Below are 20,976 nucleotides of genomic sequence, written 5' to 3'. Positions count from 1 at the left end.
ATGCTCTTTTGAATCCTATCTTTTTTAAATTTCGACAATATTTGTAAACTTATCAACCCTAAATAGTTTTTAATTGTTAATTCAATGACGTCTTGATCAAATTGTTGCATGTCGAAGACCAGAATGAAACTTAAAATATTCTCTTTATTCTGGCGTCAATATTTAGCGAACAATAATCTATATATTAATACGATAGCGTGTGTGTTCTTTTGTGCGTCACGTCACGCTTACATTTTTTTCTGCTGAGTGATTGTCTTTTCATTGTTATGACCTTCAATTTCTTGTAATAAATAATTTTACCAAGAATTTTTTATAAGTTTTGGTTTCGGTTTCGATTATAGTTGATAGCATTCAAGTAATCTATTTTTTATAAATAATTTTACTAAGAATTCTTCATAAGTTTTTTTTTTTTTTTTACACAGTGATCACCACTTATCAAGGCCCGGAAGCCACTCAGGGATAAGGGTTATTGCAAGTACATTACGTTAGTGTGGAGATTTGATGAAGTGTTTACTTAAGGGGGCGGTTCATTAGGAATTTGTTAACATTTTTGTTTCGGTTATAGCTGAAGGAAGTCAATTTATATATATATATATATTATTTTTTTTTTCTCTTCATAAGTTTTGGTTTCAGTTTCGATTTAAGCTGATGCACCCAAATCATATGGATATATTTTTTTTATTTTTGAAATCACAAATGTATAACATATAAGAATCGAAATATGCAAATGTACTTAAGCGTATTTTACCAGGCTACGCCGGGCATCCCTGCTAGGTTTGATAAATACTTCTGCAGTTTTAACAAAAGAGCTACAATAATATCCGGGCATCTACATTTACACTGGACATCCAAAGAATGCCAACATCAATATATTACATATGAATGAGTCTCCTGTGGAATTTCCACAGGTCCCGCTAGTAATTGATTATTTGGTTCTACACCATATCAACCTTTTTCGGCTTATTTAATGTCATTATTAGTGATGGGATGATTCTTTCTTTTTTTGTTAAGGAATGTAGGTTATGTTTAATACCTACGGTATTTCTGCTTTAATAAATGAAAAATTCGGCATTAATTAAAATATATTTATTTTTGCATATTTTATGATCGGGCAATGCCGGACAGCCTGCTAGTATTTAATAAACTTATAGCATGCTAATCTGAATCTTGTTTTTCTCTAAAGGATAATCAAGGTACAGAAGTTTATAATTGATATGTATATGATAGGCATGTATTGTATGCAATTACTAATGCCAATAAATAGACCAAATTTATTAGTAAAACATAATCTATAAATATAAAAGCGAAAATGTATGTATGTATGTGTGTTCACTTTTTCTGTGTGTCTACAAAAGGCTTCTTTCAGAGAAGCGGTCGGTCGGTCGGTTCACAACTTTTTAAAACTTTTTATATCACATATAAATCGTAATATCTCACAGTTAACAACGAAGCTCGCCTGTCTATTTAATTTGCTCGATTTCGGGAAGATAAATATTCAACATTTGTCGCTCGCCGCACGTGGGTTAGTCTTTTTTCTATAACATGTTGGGGGGGAAAAAAAAAAAAAAAAGCGTTCAGCAGTAAATGAAATCCCGCAGTCAAACTTGACCTCATTAACTCATTAAAACGAGCACCTGCTAAATCCAAGTAATTAAATAAATTCAAACGTGTTTCCGTTAGTATCTCGCGGTCGGGCAATGCTTAACGTCGCACGTTTTTTTTTTTCACACTTTAATTTACAACTTTGCCTCAATGGTTCGGGTTCGATCCTCATACTTACTTTTTTTTTTAACCCCCCCCTCCCCACACACACACATCCAAGCACCCAGGCAACGCCGGGTACTCCTCGCTAGTGTATATATAAAAGGCAAAGGTCTCCGGAGGGAGGGGGGTCTATTTCTTAGAACCTTTTATATATCTCCTAGATCATAATATCTACGATTTGTGAAGGGAGATAGTGTCTAGATTTATTTTGACCAACTTTTATAAAATTTGCACTGTTCCATTCTGTCGCATGTTTGTTGATGTTTTTCGTATGAATAAAGTGAAACTAATCGAAGCGAAGGCAGTTTCTTGACTTTCCTTCCAGGAACGTCCAGAAAGCAATCAGCTTTGATCAATGCGGTGAAAACCCGTCATATCAGACAATTACTATTCATTTGGACACTCCCCTTTTTATGGGGAGATGGTTTTCCCCCAACATCTTGGGGAAACAAAACCAAAAAAACTGCCTCGCAGCCAAAATCAAGTGCAGGAGTTCATTTCCTCTATAGCATGATGTTTGACCTCATTAAATTTACACATCTGTGTGAACTCATTCACTTAACTTTTTAATCGTTTAATTTCAACCATTCTTACTTCTCTGCCCTCTTAGCTAAGATGACAGGCTTTCTTTTTCGCCTTCGCCTCAAGGCTTCGGGTTCGAGCTTATCTGCCTACCAAAACTTTTTTTTTTTTCTTTTACACCTCCAAACACCCGGGTAACGCCGGACACCCCTGCTAGTTATAAATAAATCTAATCAAAGAATAATTGAAATTAACATGCTCCCTGTTGTGGTGACATTGTGTAATTTTTCATTCTAAAACACTGGACCATGACTTTAGGACCAATGAAAAATAGGGAGATAATTTTGTTTTGAATTCTACACATGAAATAAAGTTCCTTTTCATTTTATTTAGGAAGTATATCACTTCTTTTTTTTTTTTTTAGATTAAACCTTTGTAAATTTATTCTACAGTTAAATATTATAGTGAAAAATTGAAAAGAAGTCGACACATCACTTTTGTTACTGTTATATGCAGTCTCAGTCTGTGACGTAAGTTAAATAAAATCTCTTTAAAAAAATCACGTTACACATAAACTATAGTTGCATCATTTTTTGTTTTTTATGAAAGCAGAGAAGAATTATTTAAGAGATGTTTTCTCAGCAAAAGTAGGAAGATGCTATTAGTATATTATGGATGATGCTGAGATTATGTCATCGTAAAACACCAGCCACAATGCAACCATTTAAAATAGCAATTATTTTTGGCTTTCTCTCTCTCTCTTTGGCATTTTCTCTCTCTCTCTCTCTCTCTCTCTCTCTCTCTCTCTCTCTCTCTGTTTGGCTTTTTTTCTCTCTCTCTCTTTGTTTGATTTTTTTTCTCTCTCTCTCTGTTTGGCTTTTCTCCCCCTCTCTCTCTGTTTGGCTTTTCTCTCTCTCTCTCTCTCTCTCTTTCTCTCTCTGTTTGGCTTTTCTCTCTCTCTCTCTCTGTTTGATTTCTCTCTCTCTCTCTCTCTATTTGGCTTTTCTCTCTCTCTCTCTGTTTGATATTTTTATCTCTCTCTCTGGCTCTCTCTCTCTCTCTCTCTAGCTCTCTCTTCCCCTCTCTCTCTCTTTTTGGCTCTCTCTCCCTCTCTCTCTCTTTGACTCTCTCTCTCTCTCTCTCTCTCTCTTTGGCTTTCTTTTTCTTTTATCCCCCTTCTCTTTGTCTTTACCTCTCTCCATCTTTGGCTTTTTGATCCCTCTCTCTTTATCTCTATCTATATCTTTCTATATTTTATCTCTGTCTCTCCCTCCCTCCCTCTATCTTTTGATTAGCTAATTTCTCCTCACTATGCTTTTTATTTGCTTCTCAGTTTCCCAAACTCTAACTTTTTTCAATCTCTCCTGTCAATTCTTTCTCTGATGATGGCTAACTCTGCCTCTCCTATGTCATCCCACTCCTAAAAAGAAAATTCACAAGAAGAAAAACAAATTAAAAACAAACTGTACCCAGCCCGCCCAACCCCCCCAATCCATCCCATCTAATGGCTGGGAAATGTCATTGCCTCATATTCCTTTGCCAACTTGACTAGAGACTAGAACATTTCTGGTTTGTCATTCAAGCACAAAAATATTCTGTTATCCCAGGAGGATTTATAAGTAATGATCTTAACAACGATTGCAGTAATTAAAAACAAAAATAAAAAAAGTTAATTTAAGAAAAAAAACTTGAATGCCACTCAGACCGCCACCAAAACTCAAAATAAAAATGACTGAATTAAACATATGAAAAAGGTAAAATAAAAATATAACAAACATCTGTCTTATGAAACTCTTGTGAACCCATATTAAGATCTTATGTACGACATGAAAAGAAACTGGAATCTTAGGAAGATCTCTATCTATTTCCGTTATTATAGGAGTAACTGAATTTATATAAAAAAAGAATTTTAAATAAATATATACCCGGTGAACTAATTGCACTTAGAGGGATGGTCAGATTCTTAAAAAGATCCCTTGGTTTGAATATCTGAGTTAGCGGGTGTATGTTTGGCATCTGGTAGGATGCCCCATCTCCAGCTTGAACAAACTGATGAGAAAAAAAAAAAAAAATAACAACATGCATTTTTTCTTTGTCCCAATTCGTCTGCAGCTTTTATATTGAAAATAAAAATTTCTTGTTTTATTTAAAAACAATACGAATACTTCAAGTTAGCTACTGGTGATGCTTAGTATGATGTTTCTTGCAGCATAAACATATTTTGTTACTACAAATTACACATTTAAATAGAGAATGTGTCCTACTTAAACAAAAGCATCTCATCCCCGGAAAATCCGCTCTGTTACTTTTTTACTCATATCTTTTTTTGTGGCATTTTTGAAAATTTTTCACAAAAAACGTATGCAATGATTTTGACTCTTGCCTGAATTGAACATCAGCTTTTGAGTGACATAAGAGATTCAAGGAAGGCAGGGAGTCTGTGATGGATGATAAAAGGTGTGGGAGGAGTAAAGAAGTCAGAATACTAGAGTTGATTGGCCAAATAAAGAATTTCATGGATAAGGACCGGCATGTGTTTATAGAGACAATAAGTGAACAATTTGATGTCAGTGTGGGAACTGTACACACAATTATTTGCGAGAAACTGAAGATGTGGAAGATTTGTGCAAAATGTGTCCCAAAGATGCTCAGAGAAGATCGAAAAGAAAGACCTTGTTATGACAGTAGGGAGATGGTCAAGCTGATCAATTCTATTCCTCACTCCCTCTATAGTCCAGACTTTGCTCCCTGTAACTTTTAGTTATTCCCTAAGCTCAAGGAAAACCTTAAAGGCTGTCGTTATGAGACAATTGAGGAGATGAAAGAGGCTGTCATGAAAGTCATTGACATGCTCACACAAAAAGACTTCCATGGAGCCTTCCAGAAGTTGTTGGAATGGCACAACAAGTGTATTGCAGCTGGAGGAGATTACTTTGAGGGGGACTAACGTTTCATGTGTGTACTATCAATAAAACTGCCTGTATGAAAAAAGTCTGGAAACTTATTGAAGATTGCTCATATATTAGAAGAAATAAATAATACAAAGTGTTGTGTTTGTTCTGATAATTAAGTTCATCTATTTTGTCCCTGGTTAGTGAAGAAACTACAGCCCAGATTTGGCCCGCGGCATTCCTATGGAAAACATAAAAATATTTACGAAAAATTAAAAAAAATGGGAATGTGTGAAAGTAGTGGGGTGGTTTTTCTTTTTATTCAGAAAACAATTAAAAGAATGAAGTTTTGGGGAACCAATTTCACTAAAAAGCAAAGCTGATGAGAAAGACAGTATAAAACACGTCCAGCTCATTTTTTTTACTTTTTTGGTTTGCTTTGCTCTAAAAATCAGCAATGGCCTTCTCTCATCCCTGTTCCATATCTTTGGAGACCCCTGTTCTAGACCAAAGCACTTTTTATTTTTGTCCTAAAACAAGTTCATTTTATTAATAAACTAGCCTGGGTGCCCAGGTGTTTGTAGGTGTGTGTTGAACAAAAATAAAATTGTAGTAGGCAGGCAGGCAGGCTCGAACCCATCACGCAAAGGCGGAAAACAAAGTAGAAGTATGTGTAAGGGTGTTGGTTGAGCAAAACAGAAAAAAAAAACGAAAATTGCGAGCGCAAGAAAAAAAAAAAGTGGTACTAGGCAGGCAGGCTAAAACGAAGGAAAAAAAGTGATGTGTTAGTTGCTGCGCCCATCGCCAAACTGGAAGTGACGTAGGTTTAAAATAAGGCTAGACAATCGAAAAGAGGCAGTGACTTTTGAAAATATTGGCAAAAAAAAGCGACCCCTCCCTGTAGAAAAGTGCCCAGTTGAGGGTGAAGGAATTAATGTTTTTAGCCAATTTTTAAATATTTGTCATCCTCATATGTTTAAATCAACAGGATTATCACCATAAATATATATATATATATATATATATATATATATATATATATATATATTTTATTTTTACTATTGGCTCACCACTTATCTAGACTAAGAAACAGTCAAGAATAAAGCTTAATGAAATAGAAATGATTGCCAACTGACAGATGAGGAACACTATGGGTGTACTAATATGGTTCAATGGTGTAAATTGATTTGTACTTATGGAACAAGAATTTATTGCTATTTGATTTGAAGACATCCAAGTTGTAATCAGCAGGGGAGTATTCCCAAGGTAATGTGTTCTACAGTTGGAAAGCCTTTGCATAAAAATTCCACCTGATGCTAAGCTTATGGGAGGAGAAAAGAAAGTCTTTTTTTATTGTGGTAAGAAGACGAGTTCTTATTACAGATGGCTTGCGAGAAGGAAAAGTGAAGATTGAAACTTAGTCAAATGAATCTTCCATGGAAATAACTAAATACTGTACAGATTCTTGAGTTCCACAAAAGATACCTGAAGAAGATTGTAGCTTTCTTGATTGAAATGTGAAAATAACATCCAAGATGGAAATAATAGTTAAAGTTATACAAAGTTGCTAATATTCACAAATTTTGTTAGTATATTGTTTTAAAGTGGAGTGAAAAACAGAATGTTTATTAATATTCTTAATATTATTATCAGGCTGAGAAGAAAGTTCTTGCAGTTTTTAACTTTTAAATTCAGATGAACATATCTCGGCTCAAATAAAAATTTATTGATCAGAATAAGCACCATCAGAATCAATACGCTTTTGCCAACGCAAAACAAGTATTTCTTTGCCAGTAACATAAAAATCTTGCGTTCTGGTGGCGATGAACGGATTTTTGATATTGCTTAGGTTTTTGAAGAATTCTCACACAGAAATTTATCGAGATGCTTGAAAAAGTAGTAGTCGGTAGGTAACTGGTTTGGAGAGTATAGTGGATGAGGCCGAGTTCTGTAGCCCAATTCATTCAACTTTTGCAAGGTCGGTTTAGCAACGTGCAGTCGGACATTGTCATGGAGGAGAATTGAGCTTTTTATGTTTCTGATACATTTGATGTTTTTAAGTTTCTGATGCATTTAATCCATTTGTTGACAGTACTTCTTCACCATAATGATTTCACCTGCATTCAAAAAACTGTAATGGATGAGACTGGTCGCAGACCACCAAACCTTTTGGTGCAACTCTGGCTTCAGAAAGTGTCGTGGAACTTCGTCAGCATTTACCCACTGGTTGTTGTAAAGAACCCACTTTTCATTGCAAGTCACAACCTGCTCAAGAAATGGGTCATTGTTGTTACGTAAAAGAAGGAAAGATGGCAATTCTATAACAGCATTTCTTTTGGTTGTCATTCAATTCGTGAGGCATTCATTTATCAAGTTTTTTTTATTGTGTTTCCAATCTCTCTCAAGTGGTTGGAAATCGTTGTATATGTTACGTCTAATTCAGAAGCAAGTTTTCAACAGTTGTGCGTGGATTGGCTTCGACTAAGGTTCTTAATTGATCGTCGTCAACATCCGATGGCCGACCACTACGCTCATCATCTTGAAGATTCTCGTCAATGCCACAAAATTTCTTAAACCACCATTATCCTGTGCGTTTAGTAGTGGTTCCTGAGCCAAAAGCTTTGTTGATATCACAAGCTGTTTCAGTAGCTTTTCGGCCAAGCTTGAATTGAAATAAGAAAATTGTGCGAATTTGTTTTTTTCATCTTGTATGCAACGTTCTGAAAAGAAGACAATTGTTTTAAAACGATTGTAATTTAAACGATTAGATAGAGTGAAAACGCTCTTGAAAATTATATATATATATATATATATATATATAAATGTATTATAACAAAAACTTATTTTGAAAATACTTTATTTGAAATCAAGATTAAAAATTCTACAAGAACTTTCTTCTCAACCTAATACATCGAGCATCCAAAGAAACCTTTATATGAATTGTGGTTTAATTGAAATCAATAGTTTGGGAGTATTTATTATTTGTACTCACTAGGAGTTCTCACACAGATCATCCTCAGAGATTACTGATAATAACTGCTGGTGTTGCCTGGAGTCTGGGTAATGATAAGTCTCCTCAGATTTCCAATACTTTTCATCTCTTTTGATAACTTTTGCAAATGATTTCCCACTGGCAATGACCATTTGGGTGGCAATACGTCTCTCCAAAGTCCCAGCACTCTTCACACTCATCCAGTGAAGGTTTAGTTAGGACTCTCCCTCCTCAGTCTTATCCTCTTTCATGACTTTTTTTGCGTGATATAAGCCAAGGCTGAAGCCTGTTTCTTTTTTTTCTTTAGCATGTAAATTATCACTCCTAAGGACTCATTTGGCATTCCAAGGGCTCTTCATTCAAACTTTAATACAATTCTGCCCAATACTTTTGGAGGCATTAAGTATTTATTATCGATAGTAATACTATATGTCCTAGTATTAATGGTATTATTAGAATTTGAACTCTTCCATGCCAAAGATACTTTATGCAAAAATCTTGTACAATTCTGTCAAGTAGTTTTAAAGCCTAAGTGTTTATTTCTTTAATATTAGTATTAGTCGTAACATTTAGCCCTCTTTATGATGCATCTAAATTTTACTTCATGCCAAACTTGGTTTCATTCTGTCTATCTCTTGCTTCATGCTAAATTGTCTCAAATGATTGAGCAAGTTGTTTGCTCTGAACCCATTTTAACCTAATTAATTACGTTGAAATGCATCTTTCCAATCCATTGCTAATTTTAAAAAAAATTGTTCTATCTACCCTACTCTCCAACCTTATTAACTACAGGGTAGAATGATAAAATTGTTGTTCTAGAAAAGATGACATGATCCTATTTCCATTTGACGAAAACCGGTTCTCTTTTTTTTGTTGCAAACCATCTACTAGTTGACTAGTTGTATATAAATCCTAAGTGATCTTCTATCATGTCAGACATGATTATAGTCTTTGATGTGGTTTCAAGTAAGGGGCCCCATCACGCCACCCCACATCTTCAAAGTCAGCTTGAAAGTCAACACCAAAGTATACCCGAATGTGCTGGAGAGTGTGGTGATCCTCTGGTGCAATTAGGTGGCCACTGGCAGGAGTGCTATGATTTTGTACCCGTCTCTCACTGCCCCCTATCCTTCTCTGCCGACCTGAACCAGCTGGACTACTTTGTTTGGTCATACGTCGAGAATATCACCAACATGACCTCTAACAACATCAAAACCATCCTAATTGCTGCCATCTGCCAAGTATTCACTGAGCTCCCACTGGCACTTGGGGAAAAGGCATGTGTGGGGGCCTTTTGAACGGCGGTGTCACCACTTTGTGGGGGTGCAGAAGTTTAAGTAAAATTAAATTTCTTTCCCCCAAACAAAATAATAATAAAAAAAAGAAATGAAACAAAACACCTCCTTCTGATTTTAATGCACCACATTTATTTTTTTTAACAAAAACAATAAGATGAATAAACAAACTCTAGAAGTGTAAGTCATGTTTAGTTTCAGAACAGTTTCAGATGGTTCGTTGTTCTAAGCAACTTTGGAGAGGTGACTGGTTTGCAGTAGACAGAACAGTTTCCGATGGTTCATTGTTACACACAAGTCCTGAGAGGTGACTTGTTTGCAGTAGACAGTTCCACAGAGCAAAATATTCCTACCGTGTCGAGACGGAAAAAAAATATGTGAAATTGCTACGGAAAAGGTTTAATATTTATGGAGCAATTCTGGTTTCTGATTGGTTGGTAGCAGAACTTGAATTAATTCGATTTGTCAGTTCCTAGCAGCATCGTTTATAAATAGAATCGTCCGACTGTGAGGGACCATACCCCATTATAAATCCAAAATATTGTAACACAAACATCCAATTGGTGAAATTCCTTTCGAAGTCATTATGATTAAAATGTTAGATGTAAGTCCTTTGTGGAATTAATGAGTTTAGAAGGTGAAAAATGATGAGATTATTTTAAATGGTTGTAAATAAATGAACAGAACAGACAGGGTTGTTTGCTTTGTGAATGGTGACTGTGTTTGTTATGTAATGAAGAAAACAGTTCTTTTTAAGGAAGAATTAAACGATATAAAAGTCCCTCACTTACTTTAGCGGAGAGATAGAAAACGGTAAAAAGTCCATTAGGGTAACAAGGTCCATCTCCATGTGGAGGAATTAATTATCGAGCGTGCATGCGTTTTACGTCCACACGTCGATGATGATGTTACAGCATGCTGACTTGTGGTTGACTGACTCATTTGAGCACAAAATGCCCTTTTTATAGATCCAAACCAGCTCCAAAACGCGATAGCTGCTGCTGATATTTTGGCTTTTGGAAAATCATTAAAAAGATAATCGTTTTAATATTTTCATTGGTTGTTTGTGTCATGTGATGGTGCTTTCAACTACGTCCGCAGAAAATGTTGTTTTTACTTTTGTTGTTTTGAGAAAAGTGTGTGAGCGTATTTAAAATTGTGGCGTTGCTGACAAAACATATTTTTTTGTAAAATGCACAGGGAAAATTGAAATGTTTATTTGCGCGCGAGCATGTGTGTGTAAACCACGGATGTACGTGGAACCAAAATTTTGCTTGTAAAATCACTTAATATTTACAGCGAGTTGCTTCACATGCTTCCAGTTCTTGACCTGTATTTAAAGTTTCAAAATAAAGCTCTAGTATTCTGCCTACCCTACTCCCCAAAACTATCTACTCCCAACGTACATCTTAAACTTACATCAGTTAGTGAGCCCCCAATTTGAGAGCTTCAGAGAGATATTAAGAACTTCAAGCATATAATCTTTTATGCACGTGACTGGATTTTATGTTAATTTTATTTTTATTTCGGCTATTAGTCTCATCTTTATTAGTTGTTGTTTGTTTGTTTTTATTGGTTCACAACGTTTCGGCCAACTTCCTCTGGCCTTCGTCAGGTGGTAACCGCGATAGATAGGAACTTCGAATCTCCTAACTGCATTCTCAGCCATCACTGCCATCCGTAGTTGTCGTCGTCTCACCACATTTGTGACCAATTACCTCTGGCACGCTTTGGGTGGGATTGAAACCGCTATCTTCAGACAATGTTCATCTGGAACCGTAGAGATTCAACGTTTCTATCAACTGCGCCACGGGCCCCGAAGGGCGATCAAGGTTGGATTCTTTGATCTTATAAATCCACATTTATTCCAATTAAGGAATAATATATATATATACCAAGCGGTACGGACCCGACTATGGAAGATCAGATACTAATAGACTAATAGTCCGAAATAAAAATAAAATTAACATAAAAATGCTCATCTCAAAATAAAAAATTCCAATTAAGGAATAATATATATATATACCGACTGGATTTTGTTTTAAAAAACATCCCTAAAAGAGTTGATATGCCCTAAAACAAAACGGCAGAACTAGACCAGTCACTAGTGTAAAATAGTTGTGGAGGCTATTACTAATACATACAGAGAGAAAAATGTTCAATTATATTTTATTAGTGTATCCAAATTCAAGACCAGTTTTAGCTGCATTGGATATGAAAAGATCAGTTATAAATAGTAATTAATTGCAACAATATGTAAATTGGCTAACAGGTCATATCTTGTCTGGTATTTTACTACCCCCCCCCTTTCCCCGATGGGACAATTTTCCATTGTTATTTGCATTTGTTTATTTTTTTTTACCATTTCTCTTTTAGGGAAATGGTGCTCACAGTTCATGGATTCCCAAACAACATATCTGCTTTGAGGGTAAGTAATGTGGATAATTGTTCAGTCTATTCGCAAGAATGAAAGAATGTTTGTAATGTTGAACAGAAAAAGACAAATTTAAATTACTTATTCACCTCTTCTACCTTTGTATTAAGCGAGATTGCTGGTTGCTATGAGTGATAATACATAGGTCTTCATAAAAGAATGGAGAACTCTCGTTTGCTGAAAATACTTAATATAAGCATTAACCCTTTCTGACCTGGTTGAACTAATTCATTCAGTCATAAATAAATGACTATAACGACAAAAATAGTTCAGTATCTGGGTAGATGCCAGATACCTCCAGATTGCAACTGTCCATTGCTTACATTCAGTATGCCGGCATCTAAAATTAACAATAAATATTTTTTTAATCGTCTACATTATATCATCAGGTCATAAAGGATTACCATTTCATTCATCTCGTGGCTTATGTTGAATGTATAATAGGTAAGCTATCGAACTGTTATCGAAATGGTTGGGTTTTGATATAAGCTTGCAGTACTTGCTTCTCAAGCCACATTGAAGAACTATGATACAGTGGAACAGTTTATTTGCGTGTGTATAGAGTCAGTAACAAGATTATTTGTACACCTATTAATTTTGAGGATTTTTTTTTTTTTACTAATTGGCCAGTTGTGTACAAATCCCAAGAGTGATAGGAGCTTTCTATCATGTCTGAAAGTGACACAATGTTCAATGAGCGAGATTAGAGATGCACTGCTGTAGAACTCAATCTCTCTACCGATCCAAATTTTGACAATAGAATCATTGCTAGCACCCTCAAAATATAAATCCGCATGGTTCAACGCTTGAGGGCACAGCGCAACAAAGTTTCCTGCCACAGTTATGGTCTTTGGTGTGGTTTCAAGTGAGGGCCACATTATGCTACCTCACATATTTGAAGTCAGTTGGAAAGTTAACACCAAAGTGTACCTGGATGTGCTGAAGAGGGTGGTGATCTGGTGCAATCAAGTGGCTACTGGCAGACCTTGGGTGTGACAGCAGGATTTAGTGCCACTCCACAAATCCAAAGAGACCCAGGCTTGGCTTCAGAAGGAGTGCTATGACTTTGTACTCTTCTTTTACTGCCTCCCGCCTCTTCCCCTGACCTGAATCCACTAGACTACTTTTTTTGGTCATACATTAAGAATATCACCTATATGATCTCCTACAACACCAAAGCCAGCCTGATCGTCTCCATCCACTGAGTATTCACTGAGCTGCCTCCGGCGCTTGTGGTAAAGACATACTTTCAGTTCCGGACAGGTATCGAGGCGGTGATTGAGGCTGAAGGCGGCTACATTAAATAGATGTCAACTCTACTACATAATCAAGTCACCTGTGTTACGGATTTGTTCCTAGTCTAGGGGTAACGGAACATCACAAACATATCAATGAAAAATAAAAGAGTAAAACAAAGATAATTTGAAAATGAAAACAAATTTTTATTAACAAAGAAAAAGAAAATCAAAAATAGTAAAGAAAACGAATGTCTAATAAGCTGTTTATAATCGATAGTGTAAGGGAGATAACTCTGTTTTCTAGTTATTTCCTTTTCATTAGGAGTAAATGTTTTTATAGTAATGTTTGTTTTTATCTTTAGACATAAATGCTTTTTGGTCAAATATAATTAAGAAAAGTCTATATTTACCAGTTTTTAATGAAAGAGATTTTTCTGTATCTTGTTTCGTTTGTCTGTTATTTCAACGACTCGAGTTTTCATGTGTTTTCTTTCGGGCAGAGTTATAATAGATGGTCGCCTCTCATTGTATCCCAATGTCGTGTTATAACTGATTATAATTTGCGATTGTTCGCTTTTTATAGCTATCACTAGAGAAGGTTCTGGAACAAACGGTTTAGAGTTGTTTTTTGTTTCATGTTTTGAAAATCTCCAGAGACGATAAAAAAAATGTTTTACATTCAAATTCTTAGTAATACTTTTTATATTATTTTATATAATCTTTTATTGTTATTTCTTTTTAATTAAGTAATTTATTATTTTTATCATTATATAATGTTAAGTATTTTTATTTTGTTATAATTAATAGTAATATTAATAATTATTTTTATTATATTTTATTTTTATTATATGTTATTATTTGGATAATTAATATTATCTTTTGTGTAATAAATCTTAATTTCTTCATATCGAAAGAGGAAAATATATCATCACATGACACCTAAATTGATTTTTCAAAAAAGTTTTAAAATAAAGCTGTAGTGTTGTTTTCTTTAGGGCAACAAATTTACTGTTCCACCCTGTATATTGGTGAATTCCGTTGCATGAAAAGGTAGTGATGTCCATTTACTTTTTGTGATGATATCATTTCCTAGCATATGATATCATTTGATATTTTTATTACCATTTAATATCATATGATATCATTTGATATTTTTTTCCTCTACAATTTGTTGGATATGAAGTCGCATTCGTCTTGGCAATTGTGCAACAGGTATAATATTATCGTCTAATTCTGAGTTGGAAATTTTTTATTTTCTCTAATTCTTCGAAAGAGGGTAGATGTCGATCTAGCATTTTTTTTGTTGATTTTGGAATACTTTTTATTGCAATCAATTTCACCTATGGTGTGGCTTTAAACCCCGGTCCGATACTGGCTGGCTTACTTAATATGTGACCACCTTGATATGCTGTTTATAATGAATACTTTGTGGAGTTTTTTTTTTTTTTTTTTCAGCATTGCAAAAAATTCTCCTCTTAATAGTATTGGAATAATCTCATAGGGTTTTAGTTTAGAATTTGTTTCTCTTAATGTTAAGTTTAGTTGTACTTTTAGGATTTCTGTAAATGTTTTGCAGTTGATAAGGTTGATGTATGCTGCAGAATCTATTGATATTCCGACTGGTATGTCATCGATATGGACAATTTCGCTATATGCTGAATGATTAGGTTTCACCTGAAAAACGGAATGCCTGGCTGTCTGAATTATTCGTATTTGTCGATACTGGTTGGACATAATTGTCACCGTCTAACATCTTCATTTTCCCTTTATCATTGTTTCTTTTTTGTTTTTCAAGCATGTTTTTTCTATATGATTTATTACTCCACAGTAGTTACATTTTTTTTCCCAAATACTGGGCATTTTGTTTGACCGTGTATGTGGTCAGAGCCATTACACCTGTAGCATTTTGTAATTGTTTTTAATCGATTGTTTTCCCTGGATTGTTTCCCATACCCACTGTTATATCTTTGTTGTTGTTGTGCGAAAGGATCCTAGTCACAGGTCACCAAATGTGACCTTTCTGGTCACACCACAGTTGCTTGTAATTGGATTGTAATTTTGTGGATCTTTGAATGCTCTCTTTAATTCTCATTTATTCGCATAGCTTGTGTTTAGCTTTCAAATATGAATGCTCTTTGAAATGCTTCCTCTATTGTTAAATCAGTTTCTTTCAAATACGCACAGCATAATTTACCTGACGAGCATCTTTCTATTAATCGATCCATTATAACTTTGTCTAGGTTGTATTCGTCAAAGTTGCATTTTGCTCGTTGTGTGTATAGACAGGTGACATAGTCAGGTCTTGACTCCCCGTTTGTCTTTCAAAGACTTCCTTTGTTTTCTTGTTGAAATATTCGTGCAGTGCTATTTTTGTTGTCTTCTGTGTAGGCTCTACTTGATCTGGTACTAACTTCGATGTTAAGGTTTGGAGGATATCTTTCAGTTTCTTTCCTCAGTAAAATCAAAAGAGTGATAGTTGTTTTTCATCATCTATTATATCAAATGCTGTAAATGTGTCTTCGATATGTTCACTCCAATCTCTCCCCGAGTGGGTTCTGTTTATACTCGCACGCACATCACAAGTAGAAGAACATTTGAATCTTTGTTTCTGAAATTTTGAGATGACGATTGATAATTTGGATTATTCAGAGTATAGTACTCTGAATAATCCAAATAATATGAATTATCAATTGTCATCTCATAAATTCAGAAACAAAGATCTTAAGTATTATTTTCGCATTGTTTTGGTTGATTTAACCTCTAAATTCTTCAGGTGTATATTGTTGAACTTGGAAATCTTACGTTCAAACTTAGAAATCTGAACAATAATTTGAATGGAACTTTTTATTTAATCTACAAGGCTAGCATGCTTTCTAATTACGTACAACTTCTCCCCAGTTATGGCTGTCAGAACGTTCAATATTCTGTGCAGGTTCCCAAATCTGACAGAAAGATTCGTGAGTTTGACAAGATCTTATTGTGATGTTGATATAAACCCAAGAGTTGTTTTAAAAAACATTGCCAAATATTTGTATATGATGGGTGATAGTTTAATTATATAAAAAAAACATTGCCAAATATTTGTATATGATGGGTGATAGTTTAATTATATAAAAAAAACATTGCCAAATATTTGTATATGATGGGTGATAGTTTAATTATATAAAAAAAACATTGCCAAATATTTGTATATGATGGGTGATAGTTTAATTATATAAAAAAAACATTGCCAAATATTTGTATATGATGGGTGATAGTTTAATTATATAAAAAAAACATTGCCAAATATTTGTATATGATGGGTGATAGTTTAATTATATAAAAAAAACATTGCCAAATATTTGTATATGATGGGTGATAGTTTAATTATATAAAAAAAACATTGCCAAATATTTGTATATGATGGGTGATAGTTTAATTATATAAAAAAAACATTGCCAAATATTTGTATATGATGGGTGATAGTTTAATTATATAAAAAAAACATTGCCAAATATTTGTATATGATGGGTGATAGTTTAATTATATAAAAAAAACATTGCCAAATATTTGTATATGATGGGTGATAGTTTAATTATATAAAAAAAACATTGCCAAATATTTGTATATGATGGGTGATAGTTTAATTATATAAAAAAAACATTGCCAAATATTTGTATATGATGGGTGATAGTTTAATTATATAAAAAAAACATTGCCAAATATTTGTATATGATGGGTGATAGTTTAATTATATAAAAAAAACATTGCCAAATATTTGTATATGATGGGTGATAGTTTAATTATATAAAAAAAACATTGCCAAATATTTGTATATGATGGGTGATAGTTTAATTATATAAAAAAAACATTGCCAAATATTTGTATATGATGGGTGATAGTTTAATTATATAAAAAAAACATTGCCAAATATTTGTATATGATGGGTGATAGTTTAATTATATAAAAAAAACATTGCCAAATATTTGTATATGATGGGTGATAGTTTAATTATATAAAAAAAACATTGCCAAATATTTGTATATGATGGGTGATAGTTTAATTATATAAAAAAAACATTGCCAAATATTTGTATATGATGGGTGATAGTTTAATTATATAAAAAAAACATTGCCAAATATTTGTATATGATGGGTGATAGTTTAATTATATAAAAAAAACATTGCCAAATATTTGTATATGATGGCCGATAGTTTAATTATTTGCACAATATAGCATTATGGTCTCTCTTGTCAAACTTTCACAAAAATAAAACACTCGACTAGCTACAACCACTATATACGATTCCCCCCATTTTCTATCTATGTCTAAATCTGAATAAAGAACAAAGCTTCATTCCAAGAACTGCTTGTCTGTGGAACACTGTTCTGTTGGCCTGCTTTCCGGTTTCAACATGGTAGCCTTCAAATCCAATGTAAACAATTTCTTGTTAAGCCATCCCCATAAATAATAAAATTCTACCCAATTTACACCATTAACGATTACTACACTACCATCTTACATTCATTAACCCTTATCCTCAAGTGGCCTTTGGGCCTAATAATTGGTTACTCCCAAGTAAAATGAAATAAAAGGAATGCATTGTTTGGAGGCAGAGCAATATTTTGAGGTTGTTTTAGCTCAAGTGGTCTGGGCAATTAATTACTTCAAGAGAAATGATGAAATTTGAAGACCATATAAAAATTCTAGGTGAAAATTTACAAAATTTTATAGGTTGGTTATTTATTTTCCAGCAAGAATAATGACCCCAAAAATATGTCTAAATCAGTGATTGACTTCAGTAAAAGATACAGTTCTGCCATGAGCTTCAATAACTCTTGAATCCTATTGAAAGTTCAAATAAATTGTCAGTCACCAAAAACAGGAATTTGAATGTGCAATTATTGAAGAATAAAAGAAAACTGCATAAAAGACTTGTTCAAATCTCATCAAAAACTAAAAAAACAAAAACAAAAAAACAAAAAAAAACAAAAAACGATCATATCAGCAAGTTATAAAAACGAGGATAATGTTATTGACTTAAAATTGTACAAATTCGTCTGTTGTTTAAATCTTTTTATACTGAACCAATAATTTTGCCTTTTACTCTTTTGTTAATTTTTTTTTTTTTCGTATTTAGTAAATTAGAGTTTTATATTCTTTTTTGTACTTGATAAAGTCTGACAATAATACAGTATTAAATTCTAAAAACTGGGTCAGAACATTCAATATTCATAGGGATAGCAATAATTTTCTCTCTCTCTCTCTCTCTGTCCAAGATATGTCACTGTTTTTCAATTTTTGAATGAAATCAGAATAAATAATGTTATTCATCTTTTTTTGGTAAAGCCATCCTCAGTGTTCATGTAAATAAATAAATAAAACAGCTGTATGTTTGCCTAAAACTTTCAACAAGGGGACGGATTTTCACAAGATCGATATCGTATCCCTTTGGATGACAAATATTGAAAAATTGGCTAAAAACATTAATTCCTTCACCCTCAACTTTTCTTCAGGGAGGGGTCGCTTTTTGCGCAGATATTTTTGAAAGTCATTGCTTTTTTTGATTGACTGGCCTAAATTTAAACCTATGTCACTTCCGGTTTGGCGATGGATGTAATAGCAAAGACGTCACATTTCTTTTTTCACATTTTTTTTCCTCCTTCGCGGTACGGGTTCGAGCCTACCTGCCTGCCTACTACAACTTTTTTTATTTTTATTTTTTGCTCAACACACACCTTCAAACACTTGGGCAACGCCGGACACCTCCTTATCTTGAGGAGCATATTTAAAAAGTATGGTTCCCTCAAAAACTGCCTGTCACGACTTGGAAACCTGGCATAAAATTCTAGGACACTGCAATACAGCTGACATTAAAAAATTACCAAATGTAGTCGAAGGCATGAAAATATACCTTCAGACGATCTCCCAAATTGTGAAGTTTAAAATGCTTCTCAAAAGCAGACACCACCAAATTATGCACCTCACCGTAACGTGTTCCCCAAAAGTAATTTTCCCAAGAAAAAGAATAAAATTATCTGCTATAATTGTGGACGACCCAACCACAATTATAGCAGATGGTAGCAGAGCGTAGTTCCAATCTACGGACCTCTGCTACCATCTGCAATAATTGTGGTTGGGTCGTCCACAATTATAGCAGATAATTTTATTCTTTTTATAGGTTTAGTGAAAATGTCAGCTATATTATTTTCAGACGTGATATAAGTAAGAGTAATAGATTTTTTACTTATTTCATCCCTTATAAAATGATATCTGATATCAATATGCTGCAACCTTTGATGAATCATAGAATTATTTGCTAATAAGATACTGCTCTGATTATCACAATGAATTACTATAGGTTTTTTGCTTAGATCTGGTTTTAAAATAGATTTTAGAAGGGTGTTCAGAAAAATTGCCTCCTGCGCGGAATGAGCAAGAGCTACATATTTTGCTTCACAAGTAGAAAGGGCAACAATTTGTTGCTTTTTAGTTTTCCATATCATAGGTCCAGTCTTTGACAGTCGAAAACAATACCCGGTTATACTTTTTCTATCCTCAGAGTTACCCCAATCTGAAAAGCCTTCTAAATTTAGAGGATATGTAGACTTTTTAAATATTAAAGATTGTTCCTTGGTTCCTTTTAGGTAACGAAGGATTTGTTTTGCACGATTAAGGTCCTTAATTGTTGGTTTCGATAAGTTTTGAGATAGCTTTGTTATAGTGCAACATATGTCAGGCCTCGTTGCGGTCATCAAGTTGATGAGGCTCCCTACCATTTCCATGTATATTAGGTTATCTATGGATTTTGTTTTGGTCCCTATATTTTTATTTATGTCCGTTTCGATGGGAGTTGAATGCGGCTTGCAATTTTGCATTCCAAACTTGAGCAGAATTTTTTCAATGTATCGTGATTGGTTCATAGTTATAGTTTCATTTTCATAGGTAAATTTTATACTGAGGAACCATGACAGTCGTCCAAGATCGGCCATTTTAAATTTTTTATTTAATTCATTTTTTAACATCTTTTAAAGTGTTGTCACAGTTTGAGGTGAGTAATATATCGTCAACCCAAAAAAGCAAAATCAACAATTTATTACCTACATTTTTGGTATACATGCACATGTCTACAGGACATTGCTTGAATTCCTGTTCTATTAAATCACCAAGGAATCTGATTTTTGTGGTTGGATCGTCCACAATTATTTTTATTTTGAAAGGTTTTCATTGGTTGTTTAGCACAGCCAGTGATTATAAAAATGATTGGCGAATCCATTCGTCACATACCCCCATTAGGAGTCAAAAACATTTTACAGAAGTGATACATGATATACCATTGGCATATTAAGCGATGCGCTTTGTGTAAAAAAATCCAGCTTAGGTATTCGGACGATGTCAAAACATCATTAATTCACTGCCCGCACAGCAGCTGCTGAATGGTGTAATGGTTCAAAGCATTGACTGTCGTACGGGCGGTCTTGTTTTGATCCTGGCCTGAGGTAATTGCTTGTCTAGCTGCACTGATGAACTGTGATACAGCGAAACAGTACTGTGTGTGGATGACTAATATATATATATATATATATATATATATATATATATATATATAATTCAAGGTTGATATTTTCCAGCAGTCAGTAACCAATTAAGTTTTTAGGTGGTTAATACAAGAGTGCTCAATACCGAAGTAGGACAAGGTATACACAGGTGCAAAAAGAAAGTACGCACTTGTAATTTTTTTCAAAAACTGTAAATTTAAGCTAAATTTAATGTAACTCTTTAAACAACCTTTACCTCATTCGATTGGCCTTTTATTCTTCTATAATTTTATGTGTTCATATTTGACTTTTAATTGAAATAT

General features: G+C 33.8%; 1 protein-coding gene across 2 annotated transcripts in view; it reads left to right on the top strand.

The window, feature by feature from the left end:
- The window catches only part of LOC145276853 (structure-specific endonuclease subunit slx1-like), a 251,566-nt gene that overhangs the window by 168,393 nt on the left and 62,197 nt on the right, over positions 1-20,976 (top strand). For both annotated transcript variants that reach the window (XM_080128253.1, XM_080128244.1), the window contains exon 3: positions 11,841-11,892. In XM_080128253.1, coding sequence (XP_079984379.1) covers positions 11,841-11,892 — 52 coding nt within the window. The remainder of the gene's footprint in view (positions 1-11,840; positions 11,893-20,976) is intronic.

The sequence above is a fragment of the Euprymna scolopes genome, chromosome 1 (genome assembly GCF_053919585.1).
Source record: "Euprymna scolopes isolate OS-2025 chromosome 1, ASM5391958v1, whole genome shotgun sequence".
Lineage (NCBI taxonomy): Eukaryota > Metazoa > Mollusca > Cephalopoda > Sepiida > Sepiolidae > Euprymna > Euprymna scolopes.
Note: the sequence above shows the minus strand (reverse complement) of the source record. Positions and strands in the feature narration are given on the sequence as shown.